A 25860-nucleotide genomic window follows, 5' to 3' on the forward strand; every position below is an offset into this window, starting at 1 on the left:
TGTTGTCAGCTCACATTTCGAACATGCCAGAACCAAAAGTCCAACGGAGGGTTTGCGCCAAGCGAACTGCCCTCGCCAGCACACATCCTGCGCTACGGATCCCCGTGACGCTATCTTAGTCCTGGAGGGTATTGACCTGCTGCGAACCCACACGTGATCCCAATTAGTGTCACAGTGAGCAACATATCGTGAAATGTCAGGCAACGAATGCCTGCAGTGTAGTCAAATCCTTTTCCTGGCTTCAAATGTCGATACAGGAGGTACCAGCTGGGCACATTGACAGGTGTGTACACAGCAAGAAGTCTCTGAGCTTGACTCTAATTGGTAAGGAACAAGTGTAGTGGAGCAGAGGCATGAGATTGTTCAGTTTGTGCTCGGTTTGATATTAAGATTTGTGCTTAACAAGTCAAAACAAATAATTTGAAGCAGGAAGTAAAAGAGCAGGGGAAGAAGCATATGAAAATCGAGTGGCATTAATAATAGCAACTTGATTATAATGAGCAACTGTACTGCTCCTTGAACTGCGATGATGAAATACTGTACAGTACAATACAGTACAGTATTTTGTAGCCAAGGCAGGACAAAACTTGTAGGTTTTTGATTAGTGATGCCATTCACACAATCACAAAACTGGTAAAAAATAAATAAATCTGTGCCAAACCTGCTGCTCAAGCAGTGAACAGAGCCTGGAGAGAGTTCATCACCTTTCAAAGCAAATTTCACATTTAAAAACTAAACTCTCATTAAATAAATATTTATGATACGAATGTGCACTATTTAAACCCTTTTAATGCTTCCCCTTTGATGTATTCTTTTTTTTAATACAAACAGAGACACAATTTCAGAGGAAACAAATAGATCATCGACAAATTGACAAGCCGGAGACATAATGTGGTGCTGCAATGTTCAAAACGCCTTTCTGCGCCAACGTATGTGCTGCATCATATAAATACTTGCCCAATCCAACCAGGAAATGTTGCAGACATTTTAACATGATGCACAATTTGGGTGTGAGGTGCGGTAATTGGAGTGTATACGTGCATTATGTGCATTTATTACAAACCAATGCAGTACGATTCTACCATTTCTTATGGGAGCACGAGCAAAAATATCATCACTCAGATTTCATTTTAAGCTTTCAAATGATGTAGATATCTTTTTTATTTGACGAGAATTCCATCTTTAGATCTCCTGATGAGGTCAGGGGTGGGGGAGGGGGGAGTGCCCCCCTTCGGGGAGGGGGAGAGTCGCTGCATCGTATCATCAAACTGAAGGCTGAGAGACTCACATCCACCACATTGGTATTCAAGATTCATTATGGAGTCTACAATCCATTGTTTATACTACCATGTCAGTAAAAGTTTAGCAAATGCACTAGTTTGGTACCTGAAATGTAACCATTTCTTGGAAAAGTAAATCTATATTTTTAGCAGTTCGAACAACAACAATGCTTAGAGAGGGAGAGAGACAGAGACAGAGCGAGATCCATTTTGCTGGTGATTCACTCACTCCAGCATTGAAAATTACGCATTTTGATATTCCAAGTTATCTAGTGAAATGGGTTGGCTCGAAGCCATTCTGATATGAAATGTAGAAAGTGAATTGATTAATTATTCATTTTAAATCGATGCGTAATGGTAAAAAGAATGCTTCGTTATGTAACGTGCGTCAGGCAGAGGTGAAGTCTATTTGATCCATGATGTTTATACCATATCCACATCCAAATACTCCATGAGCTACTGCAGGTGTTTGGCCAGAGGACCCACACGTGATGGCGTATTGTTTTGGAATGATACAGCGACATTTCTAGCTTCGCACGACCTAATGCAGCAGACAAGGCAACTGGTTTTATATCCCCATTGGGCCTTAAGTACACAAAGCTCAAATACACAGTACCCCTCATTATCAAGTCTAACTACTTCAGGAATCGAACCTAGATTAGATGCCTTAGTTGTGAGCAGACTACCAACTGAGATATTCCGCTGTGTTGTTTATATTTTTCAGCTTCTCTCAAGAGGATGAGAAAATGATTCAACATTGTTTCTGCTATACATCCACCGTCCTCACGAGCACACTGGCATTCCAGAAGGAGCAAAAACTGAAATTAGAATGCCAGGTCAGCTACAAACACTTCCAGAAATCCAAAAATGATTTTGCATCGGATCACTTTGGGTTTTGTGTACATGTTTAAGATTATGAAAAAAACGATATCTACATTATATCACTTCTACATTCACGAGTGCTGCTATATAAATACACATGCTGCCTGATTTGTTTATCTGATATGGAATTTGGCAGGAAGTTAAAATTGAGAATGACACTTGTTTTATCATACATGGTAAATCGCATTTTTCATCTAATTCTGCTGCTCTTTTTAATTGAGCACACCCGGAATGTCCAGCTGGCCTCTCTCTAGTGGACATAAAACGATATCTTATCTTCATGGTGCATCATCCTTCCTTTTACTCTCATTAACATTACTCAACTCCTCCAAAGCCATTGATGGGATTTTCATGAAACGCTGCAAAAACCTTCCTTATGGTGGCCATTATCGGGTTTGTGTGACATCCCCCAACATAATTTTAGGTGGGTATTTGTGGTGTCAAAAAGTCAAAAACAGTCATAGTTGCTATTACTTGAGTATGAAGGTTGAAATTTTGATTAAACTTGCTGATTACCTTCCTTTGTTGACCACATTGAAGATGTATCTAGTTAATCTGCCAAATCTCTTTTTAAATAGCTCTTCCTGAGTACCAAATTGTATGTCTCACTTGTTGCATCTCTAAGTTCGATGTTCAGGCCGAGGTCAACTGTGGGCCCTTTTGGTTTATAGTTACAAGTATTTGCCAAAGCGCTTTATGTTCTCATGTCATTTACGGGTTTCATTTATTCTTCTCTCCTCCTGGTTGTTCGATAATAATAATAATATTAATATTAGTAAATAATAATAATAAATAATAATAACAATAATAATGAAAAATCACTCAGAGTGACAACTTGGCAAAACAGCACAAAGTAGAATGGCACTCGGGATGCGCATACCTCTGCCAGGTGGAACGGTTCACATTTCGTATCCCACTGATGGGCTGTGTCGAAACCAAAATACAATCCGCTTGTTCTTGTCACCTATTCAACTCATCCACCTTGTTTTGTCATAACTCGTCCACAACTTTTTGAGACATTGTGAGATATATATAGTTTTTGGCCTTATCTATCAATTTTAGAAATTAGGCCTGTGTTGAGCTTTTGACATTAAAATTAATTGGTAGTTGAATTCAGCGACCTGACATGAAAATACTCTTCAAATTTCAAGCCAATCATATGAAAATTAAGGATTTTAGAAAATTTGTCCCAAATTAGCCTTTTGGCCTATTTTGACCTTTTGGCCTATGTTTACCTCAAAATTAATAGGTGGATTAATTCAGTGACCTGATTTGCAAATGCTCTTCATATTTCAAGTTAATTGAATTAAAATTGAGGATTTTAGAAATTTGGCCTATGTTGACCTCAAAAATTATAGTTGGTTAAATTCAGCTGCCTAATTTGCAAATCCTTTTCAAATTTCAAGTCAATTGGATGAAAATTGAGGATTTCAGAAATTTGACCTATTTTGACCTTTTGGTCGATGTTGACCTCAAAATGAATAGGTGATTGAGTTCATCGACCTCATATGCAAATTGTCTTCAAATTTCAAGTGAATCTGATGAAAATTGGCAATTTTATAAATTCGGCCTATGTTGACCTTTTGGCCGATGTAGACCTCCAAAATAATTGGTGCTTGAATTCAGTGACCTAACATATATAACCTCTTCAAATTTCAAGTCAATCGGATGAAAATTGACAATTTTAGAAACAATTTCAAAATTTGGCCTATTTGGGTTGACCTTATGGCATATGTTGACCTTTTGACCAAGCTAACCTCAAAAGTAATAGGTGGTTGAATTCACTGCCCTGATATGCAAATCCTGTTCAAATTTCAAGTCAATCGGATGAAATTGGAAGATTTTAGAAAATTTGGCTCAAATTGGCCTTTTGGCCTATGTGGACCTTTTTGGTCGACCGAATTTTACGAAATTTCAATGCGGAACCGTCGCAGTGTTGGTGACATTAATCTCTGGAAATTTCAGAACGGTCGGTTGAACGGTTTGGGCTGGAGGCGAGCGGACACACACAAATACACACACACAAACAAACAAAATCAAGCGGAGGCGATCAACATACTTGTCAAAAAATATAAAAAAATTGCCAAGTAATAATAATAATAATAATAATGATATAATAATAAAATCATTTCCTTTAAACACTTAAATGCAGGAGGAAACCTGGAAGCTCATCAAAGCCTGCACAATGTTGCCAACCGATGGTTGTTGTTGTTGTTGTCTGTGCTCCATCTTTTTAAATACTCAGCGTCAACAAACAAAGCAGCACATGACAACATAAAATTATTTGGTATGACTCATTTGGGATTCGAATCCCCAACCTCCCAAACTCAGAGCAGAAACGTCTTAACCATTAATCCACTGAATGTTTTTTTTTGTTTGTTTTTTTTAAAGCAAAAAGCTTTGGCTTTTTAACTTAAGAATGCAAATCAAAAACGCTGAAATGTGAATTGTACATTTGCTATGCACTTCCTGAAATCTGCTTAGTTTGTTGTGGAATCTATATTTTAAATGGAGCCTTGTCTGTTTGTCTATTTGTCACGTTATAACTTGAGAGTGGATTAATGGATTTCAATGAATCCAATGACGGTGGATTCAGGGAACTCCCGGGAAGGTTTGTGATGCAAAAAAAAACAAACAAACAAGCAGTCATAGACTGGTACTTACGAAATCGTCAACTTGACCTCTGACCTTGTCTAATAAAAGCTGCCTCTAGAGAAGGTAGCGACGCAAACCAGAAGTTTCTATGATGATTCTGCACCAAACCATCAAAAATCGAATGTTTGACCTCACTGTGACCTTGATCTTTGACCGATTTTGACCAAAATCTAATCAGCACTAACCATCACCCTCCTGAATCACGTGGTGTAATTTGACATTAGCAGCTTCTTCTGTTCTCGAGTTATCGTGCCTACAAACAAACAAATACACACACAAACGCACACACAAACAAACACACAAACAGATGACGGAAGTCATCAATATACTTATGAAATCTTTAGATTTCGTAAGTAATAATAATAATAATAATAATAATAATAATAATAATAATAAAGGTCGGTTTGTGCATGGGTATACATGGGCACACATGGCAAAACTGGTCATTCCTGCATGGAGGACAGGATGTTCCAGAAATCCTTTGTTGTTCTTGCTCTATAGATTAGCCATCGCAGCAAAGATTGGTAATCCCATGAGCAAAGCGATGGGGTCTTATGTGCTAGTTTTGATAAAAGCAGCAGTGAGCCAGTCAGAATGACCAATCGTGTGCGTGTGTGTGTGTGTGTGTGTGTGTGTGTGTGTGTGTGTGTGTGTGTGTGTGTGTGTGTGTGTGTGTGTGTGTGTGTGTGTGTGTGTGTGTGTGTGTGTGTGTGTGTGTGTGTGTGTGTGTGTGTGTCCTGGGTAAATTAGACCTATTTTGGCACTGTTAGTGAAGATTTAATCCTGCAGTGACCAAACTGTGATTCATGTACCACTTGTGATTTATGAGCAGTCTGCAAGTTGTACATGCATGAACAATCCTCCATGCCATACCAAAGCAGTTCTTGTGTATTCCTTTGTGTTATACATTCTTCCTTCTTGTTTATAGCACCATCTCGTGGTTGTAGTGTACTGGATGCATGAAGCAAGTTTAGATTTGTGCCGGTTTCTTCCTTTTGATTTTCGAAGAATGCGCATTGATTTTACACTTTAATTTTGAATGTTAATTTTAAAATCTAGACTGGATAAGTGGCTGAACATTGATATCCTGAATACAAGACATAAAGAGACAGAGTTGGGTAATGAATTGGGTGATAATGAGACCTTGATCTGAACAAACTGTGGATTTACCAGTTCCAAGTGCTCACATGAGTGACAAAGGATACTTTTATCAGTTGTGATAAACATGCAGCAACAACAACAACAACAACAACAACAACTAATAGTAGACTGCAACTCCCTTCTGATGAAACTCTCAAAATCCAGAATCACTGCTCACCTCCACTCATTCGTTCCTCCTTTTTCCCCACCTGTCTCATCAACTTCCACATTCTCTTCAATCACATTCTTCCCTCCAGGTCTTCAAGATGGCTGTTCACCACTATCTCAGATCATTCCCGATTAAAAACCATTATCTTTTCGACGCCTATTAAACCCCCTCCCAAAATTTTGCGACTGTATCCATCCAGTCCACCCCTTGCATTCTCCTTTACCCATCATTCTTACCTGCATCCCTTGTCTGCCTCTGTCTATTTTATCCCTCCTCCCTGCTGTTGGCATTCCCCCCCTTCTCTTTCTGCTGTTCCGTTTGTTATGTTGCGTGCTGACCCATTCTGTGTTCTACCTCTTACACGAGCCTTCACTATGTAAACAAAAAAAATCCAGATATTTACTATTCAGATTTATTTTGAATGATGAAAAAATTGAACGAGTTCCTCATTGCATTCTCCATAAATTATCAAATCATTTGATGAAGCGTCCGATTCATCAGCATCGTCGAATTACAAAATGCCACTCATTAAAAGTCAAGTCTCTCATTTTCTATGAAAGAAGATTTGTTGATATGAAAACATTAACTACACTCGGTCATATTTAATGCTTAGGCTCTGTATTCATCTTTGAAGTATGTTTGAGGACACCTCGAAAGAGGAATTTTGATACCAGGGTTGTTCCAAAAGAGTAATACCCCAATATTTTATTCTCAGCCGAATTTTAATGCAAGGGCATGAAACATCACCAAAATGTTAATACATAATCTGACAATATACCCTCATGTTCTTCAAAATCTCCATCCTTATCAATGGCTTTACACCATCGGGAAACAAGTGCAAGCATTTCCTGTCCGTAAAATTGTTCTTCTTGTTGCTGGAGCCATTTCTTCACTTGACACATGACACCGTTATCACTATCAAATTTTCGTCCACATGAGGCATCCTTTAGTGCTCCTAAAATATGATAATTTGATGGCACTACATCGGGCTGTATGGTGGAGGTTTCAGTAGCAACCACTCCAGTTTGGTGATGGTCTCTCTGGTCCGCAAGCTTGTGTGGGGAGGTGCATCATCCTGATGCAGCAATACGTCTTGTCCATGTCAGGTCAGACTCCGCGCAAATGAACCTTCATTTTCTTCGGGGCTTCGACGTAGGCCTCTGAGTTTATTATCTGTCGTTTAGGCTTGATGTCAACCAGGATAACTCCTTTCATATCCCAGAAGATGGTAGCTACCACTGCCTGAAGAAGGAACAACTTTAAACTTGTTTTTCTGTGGGGAGTTCTGGTGTGCCACTCTCGAGATTGTCGCTTTACCTCCAGTTCAGAGAGATGAATCCATGTTTCAACACCTGTGACGATGCATGATAAAAACGCCCCTCCTCACTCTGCCTCCAATTTTCCAAGCAACTCAGAGCAAATGTCCTTTCTCCGATTCTTGTGTACGGGTATCAGTTGTCGAGGCACCAATTTCTCACAAACCTTTGAATACCCCAAACTGTCGATAATTATGCTACTCACACTGACTGTACTGATTTTCAAATCCTGTAATAGTTTTCTTGAAGTGCTGCGTCGATCCCGCTACTTCATGTCATCCATACATTGCATGATGTCTGGTGTCATGTCTGTGGCTGGCCGATCGCTGCATGGCTGGTCAGAAAGGAAGATTTTTCCTTCCTCTGATGTCTTTACCTTCTTTACCCAGTGGCCGACGGTACTTCAATCCACTGTGTCATCACTGGAGACCTTCTTGAGACATTTGTGAATTTCATCCACTGATTGATTCTCTGCCACCAATAACTCAATTACAGCTCTTTGTTTACAATGTTTCACTGGAAAACATCATTTTGGATAATTCCTCCTACTACCTGTCAGTGTCAGGTAAAACTTCACATTGAGGTGTAGGAGGGTTGATTTCTCATGCACACAAAGTATCGCTACCTGATTGCATCTCATTTTCTGAAAAAAGGGGAAGGGAGCATCTTCATAATAATAATAATAATAACAATAATAACAACAATAATAATATCTGCATTTAAATATGCTCTTTTTTAATTTTATAACTCACAGCATTTGCAATATCAATAACCACCAATTTAACACATTACTCCTACATTACAAATAAAACTTTTAAGAGTATCATGACAAAACAAATAATAGCAAGGGCAAGAATTCCGTTGCAATACATGTCCCCAACTCGACTGGTCACGATGAATGTTTGGAAGATAAAAATTGTGTTTAAAGCACGCTCAAGCCGATACTGGAACCAAAATTAAGAAGAAGAAACTGTCCAAGGCACCATGTTTGGGTCCATTCGGCAAAATAAAAGGAAAAGCAATTTTCATTTCCTGATACTTTACTGAACGAACGAAACTTCTGTAGACTAGAAACAAATAATGACAACAAGGATAACAAACTGGAGATAAAAAAATTAGTTTGCTTTAACGCATGCTCGAGCTGATACCAGGACCAAAATGAGGTAGAAGAAACTTTAATCTACCGTGTTTCATTCGTTTCTCGGCTTTGCCTATTTCATATTAAAAACTAGAAGGGTACACGTCGATGTCTCAACATTCCCAGATATGCCTCCACCCACATTATTAAAACATTATACGTACTTGTAGAAAGTTTGATTTAAATCCCTGAACTGAGATTCAAAATATTTAATAATTCTGGCTACCTGACCATGCCATGCATCAGAGCAGGTTGAAATTTAAAGCATATATTCCCCAAGATTACTGGATGATAATTGTGAAGTTTCATGTCGACTGATGAAACGGTTCAAGAGAAATAGTTTTTACAAGATTTTTATTCAATCCAATATGGCTGCCAGACCATGTGACCTATTAATTATTCGTGAACGCCCTGGTATCTCCAAGGTTTGGGGAATATGTTGGTGAAGTTTCCTCTCGATCTATCAAGCCATTTTGGAGCAGTAAAATTTTAAAGTTTTATTCTTCAAAAAAATCGAAGCTGTCAAACCATGTGACCCAAGACGTCACAAGTGGAGAACTTTTTGTTCTTCATGAACGGGTGATCATAGCTGTAAAGTTTTGCCTCAATCTGTTCAGCCATTTCAGAGAAGATTTTGAAGGTTTTTATGTTTAAAAAAAACATGGCTGTGAAACCACACAACCGATGACGTCATCAATTCCCCCCCCCCCATCCAATTTAGCCTAAGATGACCTTCAAAAAATTTCATACTATTCGGATGAATCCTTCGACATGCAATTATGACATCATCAAAAAAATCACACATTTCTCATGGAGAGTACTTGGCATGAGCATGAGCATGAGCCAAGTTTCAATTTTTTTCAGAAATACAGAGGTGCAAAGTTTTTCCTTTTTTCCAAGATGGCTGCCACACTACGTGACATTTGTCATCATAATTACCATGAATACATTCCTCAAGAGCAGTCACACCTATGGTGAAAATTTTGTGTCCATCGGAAAAGCGGTTGCAGAGAAAGAGAAAACTAGAAGGGCACTCGGTAGAGCGCATTCCTCTGCCACACAATCCCAGATCCAGTAGAACATATCAGGTCCAATACATTTGTGAAAAATCATGCAACATGTCATTTTAGGTCCCATCTCTCAATGGTAAAGAATTACTTTAGACATTAAAAACAATTCTCGTGCCCAGATCCGGATCAGGGCCCGATTGCTCAAAGCATCGTTAAACCTATCATTAGCCTAACGATCGATTAAACCTATCGCTAAATTAACAATAGGTTTAATGCTGTTGCTCAAAGCTATCGTTAACTTTAATGATCGATTAAATTCCTCTTAACCTTTGAGCAACACTGTTAAATCCTGTCATATGCTAATCTATCGTTAAGGAATTTAATGATCGATTAAGCCTAATCGATCATTAAATTTAACGATGCTTTGAGCAACCGGGCCCAGATCTTCACCAAAATAGAATCAATTCATCCTTGTCACACACCCAACCTGTCTTCCAAGTTTGGTCCGAATCCGTCCACAACTTTTGAGATATTGTGCTGTATATCGTTTTAGCCCAATCTCTCAATGGTGAAGAATCACTGAAAAGATTCTTGAATCCGGAACTGGATTCAGATCTTCACAAAAATCGAAACAATTTGTCCTTGTCACACACCCAACCTGTCCACCAAGTTTCGTCCGAATCCGTCCTCAAGTTTTGAGATATTGTGCTATATCATTTTTCACCTAATCTCTCAATGGTGAAGAATCACCTTAAAAATTATCGGATCCGCATCTGGATTCAGATCTTCATCAAAATTGAATCAGTTCTTCCTTGTTGCACAATCAACCTGCCCACCAAATTTCATTTCAAATCCGTTCACAACTTTTTGAGATATCTTACACACAAAAAGACAAGCCGGTAGGCGGTGATGGGTCGCCGAGCATGGAAACTATAAGATATAGAGCAAAATGGATGTCATATAGCGGATAGGGAATCACCTTAAGATTATGCATATCAAATCTCATCCAGTTCCATCTACTGATAACTACTCGGTATCCATTTGAATGAAAAGTACCGAAAATGCGGTTTGAGATCAGAAATCCCCAAAGTTCGAGGGGGTGCTGTGGGTGAACAAAGATCTAAATCGAAAATCCAGCTTGATCGTTTGTGTACAATGTATTCCAGACGATTAGTATGAATTTTCATGACCATCCGACCATAACCCTCGGAGGAGTAGCATTTGGCGCGAAGGCACCTCCAGCTCTCGCATACTATTGATTTTTTGCACTAATTGACCTTTGACCCCTGATCTAAGCGAAATCGGTCAATATGTCCTGAGCCAAAGTTGCAGTACTCATTGAGTACCATGAACCTGCAAAGTTTCATTCGTATCGATGCACTCACCTGGTCGCTAGGGGGCCTTCAATTTTCGCCAATTTTCACGCATACCCTAATTGTAGGGGGCGCGCTGCGGGTAAAGTATTCCATATATCACAAAACCAGAATATATTCGATAGAGCATCACCTGTAGATCATTCGTGCCAAATTTCATAACCCTACGTGGGATAATGGCTTTCGGAATTGATTTCGCGTGAACGGTACGGATTTTGAAGGTTTTTCGGTTGTTGCTGGGGAACCAAAGCATCCCTAGCAACCATCACAATTTCCAAAGCACAAGGTCATAAGATGTACCTACCACCCGAGTTTGGTTAAAATCCGCCCACGTTTACTACCAATTATGCTGATGACAAACAAACAAACATCCAAACAAACAGATAGAATTACTGACAATAAAAGTCACCTATTTTGACGACCCAACAGACAGGGATGAAAACATAACCACCTTCCACATTCTGTGGCGGGCTTAATTAGCACGGACGGATGGATGGATGGATGGATGGATGGATGGATGGACGGACAACCCGAAAACATAATTTCTCTGGCGACTTCGTCAGCGGAGGCATAAAAATTACGTTTAATCCTTTGGCAATTTGTAAATATGGAGAAGGAGTGATCACAGCCTTGCTTGCTTAAAGTAAATACATGAATACGCTTAGTTATTGGATTCGCTATATATGCAAGATATCCCTTATTGTCGGGTTTTGTGTGTGTGTGTGTGTGTGTGTGTGTGTGTGTGTGTTTGTGTGTGTGTGTGTGTGTGTGTGTGTGTGTGTGTGTGTGTGTGTGTGTGTGTGTGTGTGTGTGTGTGTGTGTGTGTGTGTGTGTGTGTGTGTGTGTGTGTGTGTGTGTCTGCAACGCGAGGCTCCACAGCACGAACCAGCAAACTAATTTCAATGAAACTTTGCCGACATGTGCAGTATTTGTTAGGAATGTGCGCATTTGAATTTCGTTGCCTAGTAACCACCCGTTGCTGTGCAGCGGCCGGAAAACCACGTACAGTATTTTCAATACTTGTCCTTCAGTTTTGAATGTAGAGAAGCGAGACTTCGGAATTAAACACTTCAAGATATTTAGAAAATTTTACTCGAGCAATTTTTGATTGAGGTTTTATTTTTCAAATGGTAGTCCTTCAAAAATCTGGTGTCGATTCACCGTCATTTTTTATGAGGGGCTTAGGAAAATGGGCGGAGCTTAGGGAAAGCAGACGTGGTTGATGAAAAGTGGGCGTGGCTTATGAAAAATATGTGTGGCTCAGGAGGTGTGGTCAAACAAGAGCATTGAGAAAAGTTTATCGGGGTGTGTGTGTGTGTGTGTGTGTGTGTGTGTGTGTGTGTGTGTGTGTGTGTGTGTGTGTGTGCGTGCAACGCGAGGCTCCACAGCACAAACCAGCAAACCGATAATTTATTTATTTACCGAAAATGATTCCACCACCCACACACCACCTCCAATTATTTATTTATTTCCCGTAAACGATTCCCCACCCACACCGCCTCCAATTTATTTATTTATTTACCGTAAACGATTCCACGACCCACACACCAGCTCCAATTATTTATTATTTAAAGTGGGAGTGGCGTCAGAAAGTGGTCGTGGCTTATGAAAAATATTGTGTGGCTCAGGAGATGTGGTCAAACAAGAGCATTGAGAGAAGTTTATCAGGTTTTCCGTGTGTGTGTGTGTGTGTGTGTGTGTGTGTGTGTGTGTGCGTGCGTGCGTGCGTGCGTGTGTGCGTGCGTGCGTGCGTGCGTGCGTGCGTGCGTGCGTGCGTGCGTGCGTGCGTGTGTGTGTGTCTGCAACGTGAGGCTCCACAGCACAAACCAGCAAACCGATTATTTTTCAAATGGTAGTCCTTCAAAAATAGGGTGTCTATTTACCGTCATTTTTTATGAGGAGTGCCAGTTGGCAAAATACGCAATAGGAAAAATCTTGCCAGGCAGAGGAACAATTGTATGTGAACCAATGCGTCTTGGCAATGAATCTTCGTCAGTGGATCAGTCAGAATGAAAAGCATCGTATCCAGCGCTTCAATCCTCGCGAATCTCTTGTCACCTTCCGGCTTGTAAGAATTGGTAATTTCTTTAAATATTCATATTTCACCCCAGATTATGACAGTTATTTAGTCCACAATATCTGATCCTTAAATCTTAAGGCAGATTTTGATTAAATATGTACTTTAATTAGTCTATGAGAGCTGATTGTGGTTCCAAGGCAAGGCATTTTTGAGCAGGTCAAACAAAATGGTGGCTTAAGAACCCAGTGATGTGACAGAGGGCTGACCAAGATGGCGACTCACCATTTTGGTAAGACTTATTTTGTTATTTTTGTGATGAGCATCCCCTAAATTATCTTCAAAAGAAGTGTTTAAATTTACCCAAACACCCAGTTTCCATTCATGCACCACCTTGGACCTCATGAAGTATGCATGGAAAGTTTCAGACCGCTAGGTTTCATGGTTTTAGAGTTATGAAACACACACACACACACACACACAAGCACAAACACACACATGCACACACTGACATTTATTACTATTGATTAAAGACGAATCAGTAATTGGAATCACTCCGAATGAGCTTCTGAACCTGAGAAAAGCTTGGATCACCAAAGTTGTACGCTGGCACAGTTGCAGCGTACGAAGATAACAGGTACTGTTGAAGCAGCTCCAGCTCGGCAGTTTCAGGCAGAGTTCTTCAATATTGGAGAGAAGTGCTTAAGTGTATTGTAGCTGTGAAGTTCTTAAGTGAGCATGACCTTGCTATCTGAGGCCACGATGAGCTGCTAGGTTCATCACATAATGGCAACTATTTAGGGATTTTGGAGTTGATTGCTCAACTTGTTTCTTTTTTGGCAGATCACATTACTAAATTTGGGCAGAAGGATAAAGGCAGTACTTGTATGTCGTCAACTACCTGTGAAGAATTCATTGATTTGATGGGGCAGAAAATAAATAAGAAATGGCTTTAGAACTTCAACAAGCCAAATATTTTTCAGTTGTTGTAGATTCAATACCAGATTTATCACATGTTGTTCAGCTGACTTTTATATTCAGATTTGTCAATTCATAAGGGGAAATTGTTGAGCGATTTATTGGTTTTGAGCTACTAGAGAGTCATATAGGTGCAAGCCTTTCTGATTCTGTACTTAAAATAATAAGCAACTTGAATTTAAACATATCTAATTGTCATGGACAATCATATGACAATGCCAGCACTATGTCAGCATGACACAATCGTCTGCAGGCACATCTAAATCGACTAAACCCACTTATTCACTGTGTTCCTTGCGCTGCACATTCGTTGAATGAAGTGGGAGTTAACAGTATTAACAACAGCTGTCCAAATGCAATTCATTTCTTCTGGTTCCTGTTATCACCGTATGCTTTCTGCGTAGCATCTACATATCACTGGAAACATGTTTGTCGTAGTGATGAAAGCCACTCAATTTTGACACTCAAATCTCCATCAGACACATGATGGAGCAGCCACACGGATTCTGCAAGAGCTCTTTGTCAAACTATAACACAATTAGGCAAGCCCTGGAAAACCTGTCAAAAGATATGAACCAATCACATGACATGCGATTTGGAAGTGGCTTAACTTCAGAGCATAATGGAGCATTTGGAAATGGCCTTTATGGCACAGTTTTGGGACACTGTCCTTCAGTAGTTTAAAATGACCAGCTTGCAGTTTTAGAAGAGTGACATTGACCTGAAGATAGCAGTTCAGTTATTGCAAACACTTGAATTATTTGTGGCTTCCCTTCGAGATCAATTTCAACATTTTGAAAATTCTGCTCCTGCTATAAGTTATGCTTCACAAAAATATCAACATGATCTAACTCGAACCAGAAAACGTAAAATGTTCGCAGATGAATCTGGAGAACCTGCTATTTTACTTGAGGGAAGCCACAAATTTCGAATCGAGACTTTCAGTGTTGTAATCGACCAGTTACAAGCTTGTCTTAATCACCAACTGGATGTCTCGAGACTGCTGAATGTTCGCTTTGGAGTACTGTTTGAAAACACCTTGTTGGACATCACTGACATTCAAAAGCGAGCCTCTGAACTTGCTGCAGTTTACCCCAATGACTTTGAACAAAACTTTCCTGATGAACTCGTACAGTTTAAATTCTTTGTTCAGGATGAGCCTGACAAATCTCCTGCCCAATTGATGAAAGTTGTAAGGCAGAACGACCTTCAATCAACATTCCCTAATGTGTACGTTGCTCTGAGAATTTTCCTGACCGAGCTGTTAGAGAGTACGTTGTGGAGCCGATGAAATTGTAAAGGAGAATGTACGTTTTCAAAGATGGTAAGGATTAAAAGTGAGCTCTAATCAACAATGCATCAAAAGCATTTGAATGCCTTGTCTTTGATGGCAGTTGAATCAGAACTGGTGCAACAAACTGACTTTGATGACATAATACAGGACTTTTCTTCCAGCAAAACTAGGAAGAAACCGATTGCTTAAAAGGTAAGCCATAATATTCCGATTACATTTTTGGTCACATAATGTGATAGTATTATTGGTTACATAATGCAGTGGTAAATGATCAGGAATCTACAAGATCACAAAAACTTTCTTACGTTTCATGTTATTACATTTACTGTGATCTCATAAGCCAGTTTCCGAAGGCAGATAGATATTACACATGAATATATATATATATATATATATATATATATATATATATATATATATATATATATATATATATATATATATATATATATATGTGTGTGTGTAAAAACAAAAATTAGGACCTGGTTTATTGTTGGGGCCTACTGTTGGAGCCTGCCTGAAGCTGACTGTTGGTGCTTGCATTGGAGCCGACTGGGGGCGGGCTGCATTGAATGCTGTACGTGCTCAAACTCTTACTGTAGCTCCTCCATTTCAGATCCATGATCTTGCCTTGAGTTTGGTACTGGAGGATACAGTGCTGCTCACATACACAACGTCTGGGTCTCTCTTCTTCTGACATTTTTAGGACATCTTCTGACATTCTGACATTCTGACATCTGACATTTTAGTCATGAGGTTCGGGGCATTCTTAAAATAGTAAAAGAGAGATTCCTCGAAGAAACTGAGAACCCCAACCTTCTAGACTATGTATGTACTTTCAGGGAAAGACTTGCCCACGCCTGCAATGTCGCCAAAGAACATCTGAAAGTATATTAGCGAGTAATGAAAGCGTGTTTTGACCAGATTGTGACAGCTCATAATTTTATACCTGGAGACAAAGTGCTAGTTTTACTACCTCTGTCTAGGGAGCCACTATTGGCAAAGTTTGGCGGACCCTACTTGGTCGAAAGGAAGCTGAGTGATGTGAACTACGTGGTAGGGACCCATGACAGATGGAAACATGCTTAAACAGTACTATGAGCGTGATGCCGACCTTGGCCACCCAGTGGGGCTAGTTAATCTGGTAGGTCATATAAACCATCAAGATACTGACTGCAGTGAATCAGGCAGCGTTGCTCTATAAGAACCTGAGAGGGAACCCTAAGGGGCTAAACGATCGAACTCGGAGGTGTTGACACATCCGGACTCCAAATTAGCTCATTTACCTGACGATAAACAATCTCATGTTATTGCTCTAGTTAGGGAGTATGCCCATCTATGTTCTAATGAGCCAGGGTGCACCTCATTGGCTTCCCATGATGAGCAAAGGAATGCTAGACAAATCAAACAACACCCATATCAGCTAAATCCTGACAAGTGAGCTAAGGTTCATGAAGAGGTACATTATATGCTTGAGCATGACATCATTGAACACAGTCAGAGCAGCTAGACCCTATCTTTTATGGTCACTTTTGTACTTTTGTACTTTTGTACTTGTAAAACCCATTGTACTCGTATCAAAACCCGATGGTTCCGCAAGATTCTGTATAGACTATCGGAAGGCGAATGCGTTAACCCGCACTGATTCGTATCCCATCCCGAGAATCGAAGATTGCATAGACAGGGTAGGTAAGGCTGCTTATGTTAGCAAAATAGACTTGCTTTAAGGTTATTGGCAAGTACCTCTGACTGACCAGACAAAAGAAGTCTCTGCCTTTGTGACTCCGGATGGTTTATATCAATGTAAAGTAAGGCCTTTTGTGATGAAAAAAATGCACCTGCTACCTACCAAAGGTTAATGAACTGGGTTACTATGGGTTTTACGAATTGTGTAGCTTACCTCGATGATGTCATACTTTGTAGTGATACATAGCAAGACCATTTGAGACATCTCCGAGAACTATTTGTTCGACTTACCGATACCAAACTTGTAATCCTCAAGAAAAGTGAATTTGTCAAAGCTTGAGTGACCTACCAAGGTCATGTTGGTGAGGGTCAAATATCACCTCGACAGGCCAAGACCGAAGCGATTGTTAATTTCCCTGTCCCCACCAATAAGCGAGAATTGCTTCGGTGTTGTGATATGTCCGGGTTCTACAGGAAATTCTGTGTGAATTACAGCTCGCCTGTGGTACTCCGAACCAACTTGCTTATGAAAAATGCAAAATTTGTGTGGTCTGAATCCTGCAAAAGGCTTTTGACAAATTGAAAGCTATTCTGGCCAATGAGCCAGTGTTGGCCGCTCCCATTTTTTGGTAAGCTGTTCAAATTGGCGATAGACTCAAGCGATGTTGGTGTTAGAGTGGTACTCTTTCAGGATGATTCATTGCGTATTTAAAAGCCAGTAAGTTACTTCTCCAAAAAACTGAACAAACATCAAAAGGCCTATTTTACGACCGAGAAAGAGGCCTTGAGTCTGATTTTGGCTCTGTAGCATTTTGAAATCTATGTAACGAATGGCTCAAACGATGTTACGGTATGTACTGACCACAATCCTCTGGTTTTTTCTGGAGGAATTCAAGATGACTAATCAACGCCTTTTCCGATTGAGAGGGTGGGCGGGGGGGGGGGTGGCTTTTGGTACAACCATACCTCTTGAAAATTGTGCATATTTTGGGTTAAGATAATGTCATGGCACATGCTCTATCTCAAGCTCAAGATAATTTCATGCACATGTACATCAGCCCTGATGCCAGTAAATGCAATGTCAATGAGATGGAGCTGTTTGTTTGCTGCACCGTTTATGCTATGTTGGAACTAATCTGCCTTTGTAAAAGAAAACTTTGCTTGGGGTAAAGTTTTCTTCTTTAAAGGGGGGAAGGTGTTACGGTCTATGACCTTTCCTTTTCTCAATCTTTTCTCTTCTTCCTCTTTCAACCCCTCCCCCTCCCCCCCTCCCCCACACTGAGTTAGACCAAATGGTTCAGCCCACGGTTATAAAGCCTGTGATTGGCTGTGGGGTAGGAAGGGAACCAGGAAATTGATGCAAAAAGGAGAAAGTGGCAGTTTTGAGGAGGGCTCATTGCTGAGTGCCTTTTTGGGGGTTGGAGTTTTCATCTGCAGTATCTTTATCTGAAGGTTGTGTTTGGTCGAGCCCTTATTGCAGTATCTCTACCTTCTGGACTATGTTGGGGTCTACTGCTAGGTTTGCATTGGGGCCTACTGTGAGGCCTGGATTGTGGCCAACTGGGGGCAGGCTGCATTGAATGCTGTGCTTGCTCGAACTCTTGCTGCAGCTCTTCCAGTTCGGATCCCTGATCTTGCCTTGAGTTTGGTACTGGAGAAAACGGTGCCACTCACATACACAACATCTAGGTCTCTCCTCTTCTGACATTTTTAGGACCATCGGACTGCAGGTCCTCTCTTGGGACTGGCCGGATTCCAAAGGGGTTCCATCCGGTCGCCACCATCTTTTACACGAACAGCTCCCTGGCGGCCTACTCCTTCATCCTTGTGCTAGCCTACATGGGTTATTTCTCTTTTGGTTCACGAGCGCCAGCCAGTGACCACTATAATTCGCTGTGTCTGTGTGTCTGTATGTATGTCTGTCTGTCTGTCCAGAGCACAACTTTGTGGGATGTGATCCGATTTGGATGAAACTTGAATATGATGTTGATATCAATGCCTCGTGTACCACTTTTGGTACACTAGGTATGGTGTACCACTTTTGCAAAAGTAGTTGCTGGAATGAAGCTCTATGCGCCTATCGATTTTACTAGTGAAGTTAGGTGATCGACCAACGTTCGAAAATTTTCCCACCTTTTTTGACCGTGGGCCGCCATTTTGAAATTTAAGGAAAAATCCATATTTTTGGAAATAATATTGATTTTTGAATATTTAAAAATATATATTTCTCTGTTTAGATTGCCGAATGCACTTCAGTAGACACCATTATGATAGTAAGTACCCGTAAGTATTATTCACAAACTTGTCCCGACATTTTGAGAAGGGGTTGCCATTTTGGAAATTCAGTGAAAATCGTATATTTTGTGTATATCTAATGAAATATATTTTTTTATTCTTTGTGTACTTGCAGATAAACCTTGACTGACCAATGGTCAGGGCTTCTGTGGCTATGTGGGACAAGTTCGCTCGTTACAGGAAATTTTGCGAAAGTGCTAATTCTTTGCGTGTCGTAAATGATCGAGCTGAAAGAGGAATTAAGCTCGTGTCTGACTTTATTCATATGTGCAATGATGAGAAACAACGTCAAGCATTGCTACAGTGTGTGGAAGAGCACAGGAAGCTTTACCCAGACTATACAAAACAAACGCTATGTTCTCTAAAAGATATCTGTGTGGTTGCTTGTTTGCTAGATTGTTATGTTGTCATATATGAAAACCATGTCGCTTAAAACATATTTGGTTGTTCTCATAAATTGATCATGCTCTCATTTGTCATGAATAATGTCTTTATGAAAATGCTACTACTGATATTCTGTAAATGCCTAACAATGTGCCATGCAATAATTGTCAAAATATGGGATTTTCAGTGAAATTCCAAAATGGCAACCCCTTCTCATAATGTTGGGACAAGTTGTGAATAATATTTACGGGTACTTACTATCATATGGTGCCTACTGAAGTGCATTCGGCCATCTAAACACAGAGAATATATATTTTAAAATATTTAAAAATCAATATTATTTCCAAAAATATGGATTTTTTTCCTGAAATTTCAAAATGGCGGCCCGCGGTCAAAAAAGGCGGGAAAATTTTCAAACGTAGGTCAATCACCTAACTTCACTCGTGGAATCGATAGGCACATAGTGCTTCATTCCATCAACTACATTTGCAAAAGTGGTACACCCTAATGCCTAGTTTTGTTTTCGTGGTGATGGGCGTCCCATGCCCATTGTGGGCGGAGCTACGCCCACTTGTAATTTTTGTTTTTTTCATATTTTTCTCGATTTTTAATCGAAATTACTGCTAGAGAAATTGTGCACATTGGCCATATGTACAACATATAAAAAATTCAGTTTGATTCGGTCAATTTTGAGGGAGAAGATAGGTTTTGAAGAAATGGGTGGTAACAGATAGTCGGGTAGTAGCAAAGATTGCCCATTGTGGGCGGAGCCACGCCCACTTGTGATTTTTTTTGTTTATTGGTTCACGAGTGCCAGCCAGAGTTACCACTATATTCGTTATGTCTGTGTGTCTGTCTGTGTCTGTGTGTTTGTCTGTCCAGAGCATAACTCCATGCACTTTGATCTGGTCTTGATGAAACTTGGTTATGTGTTCGATATCAATGTGTAGTTGTGTTTTCCTGGATGAGGGCGTGCTACGCCCATTGTGGGCGGAGCCACGCCCAAAAATTAGCCATTTTTAGGGGGTAGTCGGATTAAAAATTATCTTCTCCTCGGGAATTTACTGAATGGAATGGGTTCTTCAGTATTTGAATAGCAAAGTGAATTATCTCAAACTTGTCGTTGTCCGATTTTTCATTTTCCTCCCCAGGTCAAGGTCACAAGGTCAAAAACTTAGAAAATTATGAATTTTGACATAAAAATCATACGACCACCCAAACTTTGAGAGCTGGGATGACAATATTTTTATGCATAATCTTGAGGTCATTCCCCACCTAGTCTTGAAACCATTTTGCTCTATCACGAACACCTTGCCCGTGGCGCCCCCTTCAAGTTTGTTTTTACACTGATTTCATCCAAGTATGGATAATCCGAGGAGTGTGAAATGCCATATAGCCTATATGACGTTATATTGCTCCTGGAATGTTCCAGAGGAAGTTTTGCACCAAAGGTCATAATCCTTGACCATTGGAGGTCAAATTTACCTTTAAAGGTCAAATTTTCAAAGTTGTGGGAACCGAACCAGGTTTTCGACCTTCTTTGACGAACTAACTCCAATAAGCTGTAGCACGTATCCTGTTTCCTTATTTTAATGTCCATAACATTGTTTTGTGACCTTAAAAGGTTATGCAAAGGTCAAATTTTGAAAGTTGTTGAATGAAACCGGGTTTTCGACATTTTGCAGCTGATAACCTGTCACTCATACCACATCATGTTGATCATTTTTATAACTTGGTCAAAAATGATCACATTGTCTCATCCTTGACTTCTGAAACAATCTACATCATCAAATATCGCTCGTGAAACATCGTCGCCTCCCGGCTTGTCTTCTTTATTTCCTTCATTTGGCGTACAGGGTGTACAATATATATATATATATATATATATATATATATATATATATATATATATATATATATATATATATATATATATATATATATATATATGTTTCTGATAGTTACAATACCTAAATAAAAGCAGGTTTATCGTATGTTGGCTTTGTGTGCTGCAGGCCGTAACCAAATGCCACAAACCCAAACTTATCAGCTACAGCCAAATACCAAAAATAAAATAAAAAATGCCAGGGACTTTATACCATTTGCCCCGCTTCCCTTTTTCTTTTTTTGTAAACCAGGTTTCTTGAACACAGGATATATCCGGTTTGGATGTGAGATTGCTGATGTATTTAACAAACTCCGGCCCATGAGCAGCTCAGCTTTTTGCATTTCATTGGATAATTTTCATTAATCATCAGGGGCATCCTGAGTCTGTTTGGAATCCGCCCTCTGCGTTTTTCGCCTGATTGGCTGAATATTAACACAAAATGTCGATCTATGCTTTATGCCTTCACAGCCAGTTCAGGGCAAACACCTGGTCGGATGGACCTTATTGTTTTATAAATATATATTGATGGCGAAGTGAGGGGTGGATTAGATGAAAAGGAGATTGCACAAAAAGTTAAAACAAAATGCGGTCCTCCAGAAATAGAATTGCGCACTTTCAACAGATGAGATGCATTTCGAGACACCCACCACACGGCAACGGAGGACCCAACACAGGCGGCAGCGTTCGTCTGTCTAATCGATGTTCCATTGAGAGCACGGGAACTTTTACCAAAACGAACAACTAAGCAGCTTGGAGACTGCTCGTCAAGTGGCTTAAGCACAAATGAAGCGGTTGATAAGAAACGGCTCGTTTGGCACGCGGTTAGCAGCACATTAAACATACACCTCCCGGAGATTCCCCGAATTGGACAAATGAACACTTTCCTATGAGTTGGAACTTCTTGTAAGATCGATTCTGGAGCTTAAATTTTGTAATTCTCCTTAGTTTGAGATACTCGTGGTGATTGCATGTCAGGACTTAAGTAAAGCAACAAACGCTGCCGTCTCCAGGTGTTTATAAGCATTGCAATGCACCCAGCAATTCATAGCTATGATGAACAGGCATTCGATAATATGAGTGATGAAAGTGAAAATAACAACTTTATCGTTAAGAAATCATTACGGCCTGTTCCAAGTCAATACATGATTGAGCATGCCAAAAAAACGTGGCGGCTTCAGACCCTAGCGAGGTTACCCAAGAAACGCCTTGAGTGCATCTCTTATTTTTGTTTGAGAAGAGAGAAGAACCCTTGATTTCAAATGGGGTGGAGCAAAGTGTTTTGATGAGTAAGACTGGCCGTTATGATGGTGCTGGATCAAACCTCCAAGAAAATCCACTCGCTGAGGTTGCCAGGACTGAAAGTCGAACTCTGAGCTCATCAATACAACCCCATCAATGATAGGTCAATACCAGTGAGGTTGACAGGACATCCAGTGAACAACACAATCATTCAGATGTATGCTCCAACTTCTGCAGCAGATGAAGAAAATATGGTGAAGTTTCATGGAAAGCTGCAGGAACTGGTAAAATAGGTGCCGAAAGGAGGTTTTAATTACTATTGGAGACTGGAATGCAAAACATTGGAGAAGAAGGAGCACCAGGGATTGCAGGAAAGCATAGACTTGGTATCCGAAATGAGCCAGGGGAGTAAATGCAGGAGTTATTCGTGGAGAATAAGCTCGTAATTGCAAACACATAGTTCAAACAACCCAAGTGTGGACTGGACACATGGACTTCACCTGATGGGCAACTGAACTCAGATTGACTACATTATAAACAAGAGAAGATGGAGAAGTGCTGTGCAACATGCCAATACTCTGCCAGGCACAGACCATGGGACAGATCATGAATTTCTTGTGGTAAAACTATGAGTCAAATTGAGAAAAGTGAGAAAAAAATTCAAAAATTCCAACCAGATATGACCTTGAAAATGTATCTGTGTAAGCAATATGCAATAAAGGTTAAAAATATATATACTTTTCAGAGCTGGACTTGGTTAACAGAATGCCAGAGGAATTCTGGCAAGAGGTTAAAGATGTTTTTAAGGAAGAGGCCAAAAACAACATCCCAAAAGCAAACACAACGAAGAAGGCTAAATGGTTGTCAGAAGAAGCAATAAATATTGTAGACAGAAGAAGAAAGATGAAAAGCAAAGGCTCATTAATGGAGGACATTAAGTGGCTAAATACCGAATTCCAACGACAAGTTAGGAAAGACAAAGATAAATATTTCAAAGAGACATGTGTACATATAGAAAGTGACAACAGAGCTGGAAAAGCAAGAGATCTTTTTAAAAAGATCAGAGAGCTCACAGGAAAGTTTACGTTTAGGATTGGGGTTCTTAAAAGTGGAAAAAGAAAAATTCTGCCAAAAGAAAGATAGAAGGACTACCCTGAAGCTTGATACAAACAGACAACAGTATTATGGCAACCTTTGAAGAAAGAGAATATGAACAAGAACCAAGAGTGATAGAATGTGAGTTTCACATGGAGCCTTGAAAGAACTGGCAAATAGAAAAGCACCTGGTGTGATGAAATTCCAATTAAACTCTTTAAGGTAGTTGGGGAGAAGGCGATTAAAATATTAACAACTATCTGTACGCAGACCTGGAGCGGGATTGTATGGTCTAAACTCTAAAACGTGGAAGCAGCCAGTCTACACACCATTGACAAAGAAAGGGGATGCAAAAGAATGTTCAAACAACTGAACCATTGCCTTGATTTCACATGCTCGCAAGATATTACAAAAGATCATTCGATACAGAATAGAAGACTTCATTCGGTGAGAAATTCCTGTTGAGCAAGTACAGTAGGTTTCAGAAGAGGAAGAGCTACCGGAGATGAAATCGCAAATCTGAGGTGGATCATGGAAAAAGGAAGGGAATATCAAAGGAAGGTGTATCTCTGCTTTATATATGACTCGTACAAAACCCCATCAGAAATTACGGGTGGCAGTTATTTTATTAAAAACTGGCAAATACCACCCGTCACTTGGCTATCAGGAATATAAAAGGGGGTGGGAGGAGGGGAGGAAAAGAAGGGGAAGATAAAGAGACAGATGAGGGAGAGAGAAGGGGGAAAGTGAGGGGGTGGAGGGGGAAAGAGAGGGTAGGGAGGGAGGGGAAGCAAAGAAGGGAGGGTGGGGAGGAAGAGCGAGGAGGGGAGGGGGAGAAAGGTGGAGGGAGGCGGGAGGGGAGTTAGGTGGAGCGAGGAGGACCAGTGGAGGGAGGGGAGTGAGGAGGGGTGGGGGAGGGAGAGAGGGGGAACGATGAGGGAGGAAGAGTAAGGAGGGATGTAGAGTGTGGAGGTGTGGGGGAAGGGAAGGCAGCGAGAAGTGAGAGGAAGGGAAGGCTGACGTGTGTTGGAGCGTTAATTTTGATTCAAAATATTTCATACTGTTTCATCAAAATTCTTCTGCATAGATTAATGGTGAAGGTGGATACAAAATAATGTCTGAAATCCAATTTCTACCAGTCATACTATAAACATCGCCCTGACATGTCGGGAAACAAACACTGGCTGGACGCATCCGGAGACACACACGTTCGGAGATGAACACCGCCCAAACGTGTCTGAAGCCAAGCTGTCCAGAGCCAAACACAGCTCGGATACGTCCAGAGCTAAGCTTTCTGGAGACAAACTCTGTCCAGATACTTCTGGAGAGAGGGGTTCGAGAGATATGTGGGAGGTTGCTGCTCTGTATAAGGTGGGGGTGGAGTATGGATGGGACAAGCAGACAGAGAGAGAGAGAGAGAGAGAGAGGGGGGTGGCTGTGGGGGAGGGGAGTTAGCAGAGAGAAAATGTTATGCTTTATGAACACGCATACACACACACACACACACACACACACACACACACACACACACACACACACACTCACTAATGCAGTACAGTACTTGGCCGATATCGGCAATTCTTCAGGAATTGGCAGATTGGAGAAAGTGTGATTGCCGACTACAGTACGTACTGTATGCAACCAAAAAAACTTGAGTAGCTCTCACTGTTTTGGAGGAATTTCAATTTACAAATGATAAAAACAACATTGCATTTTTGATGTTTCAGAGAGATGTGCAGAAAAATTTATGTTTACAAACAGCTGCCAATCGTCTTGTGACAGGTGGTAAAAAAAAGTTGGCTCTGTAAATTAGAAAACACGTTAATACGGTAAACGTCTCAGAAATCGGGTGTTATCAAATATATTTTGCTTTGAAACTCACAAAGAGAAATGTGTAACCTTTGTAAATCATGTACCTCCACCTTGTAGCAACTGCCGACTGTACATCCTGTTTGGGATGCAAACTGAACCGCAATCGACTGTCGGATGTTCGGCAAGTACCTTCAGCACTCTTGCATCAC

The 25860-nt window shown here is 40.4% G+C and overlaps 1 protein-coding gene across 5 annotated transcripts in view; it reads left to right on the forward strand.

The window, feature by feature from the left end:
• The window catches only part of PDE2A (phosphodiesterase 2A), a 314549-nt gene that overhangs the window by 193707 nt on the left and 94982 nt on the right, over positions 1-25860 (forward strand). For all 5 annotated transcript variants that reach the window (XM_085898655.1, XM_085898657.1, XM_085898656.1 and 2 more), the window contains one exon: positions 2005-2116. In XM_085898655.1, coding sequence (XP_085754781.1) covers positions 2005-2116 — 112 coding nt within the window. The remainder of the gene's footprint in view (positions 1-2004; positions 2117-25860) is intronic.

This window comes from Eptatretus burgeri, chromosome 10 (assembly GCF_056783735.1).
Source record: "Eptatretus burgeri isolate ZD-2024b chromosome 10, Ebu_testis_v1, whole genome shotgun sequence".
Taxonomy (NCBI): Eukaryota; Metazoa; Chordata; class Myxini; order Myxiniformes; family Myxinidae; genus Eptatretus; species Eptatretus burgeri.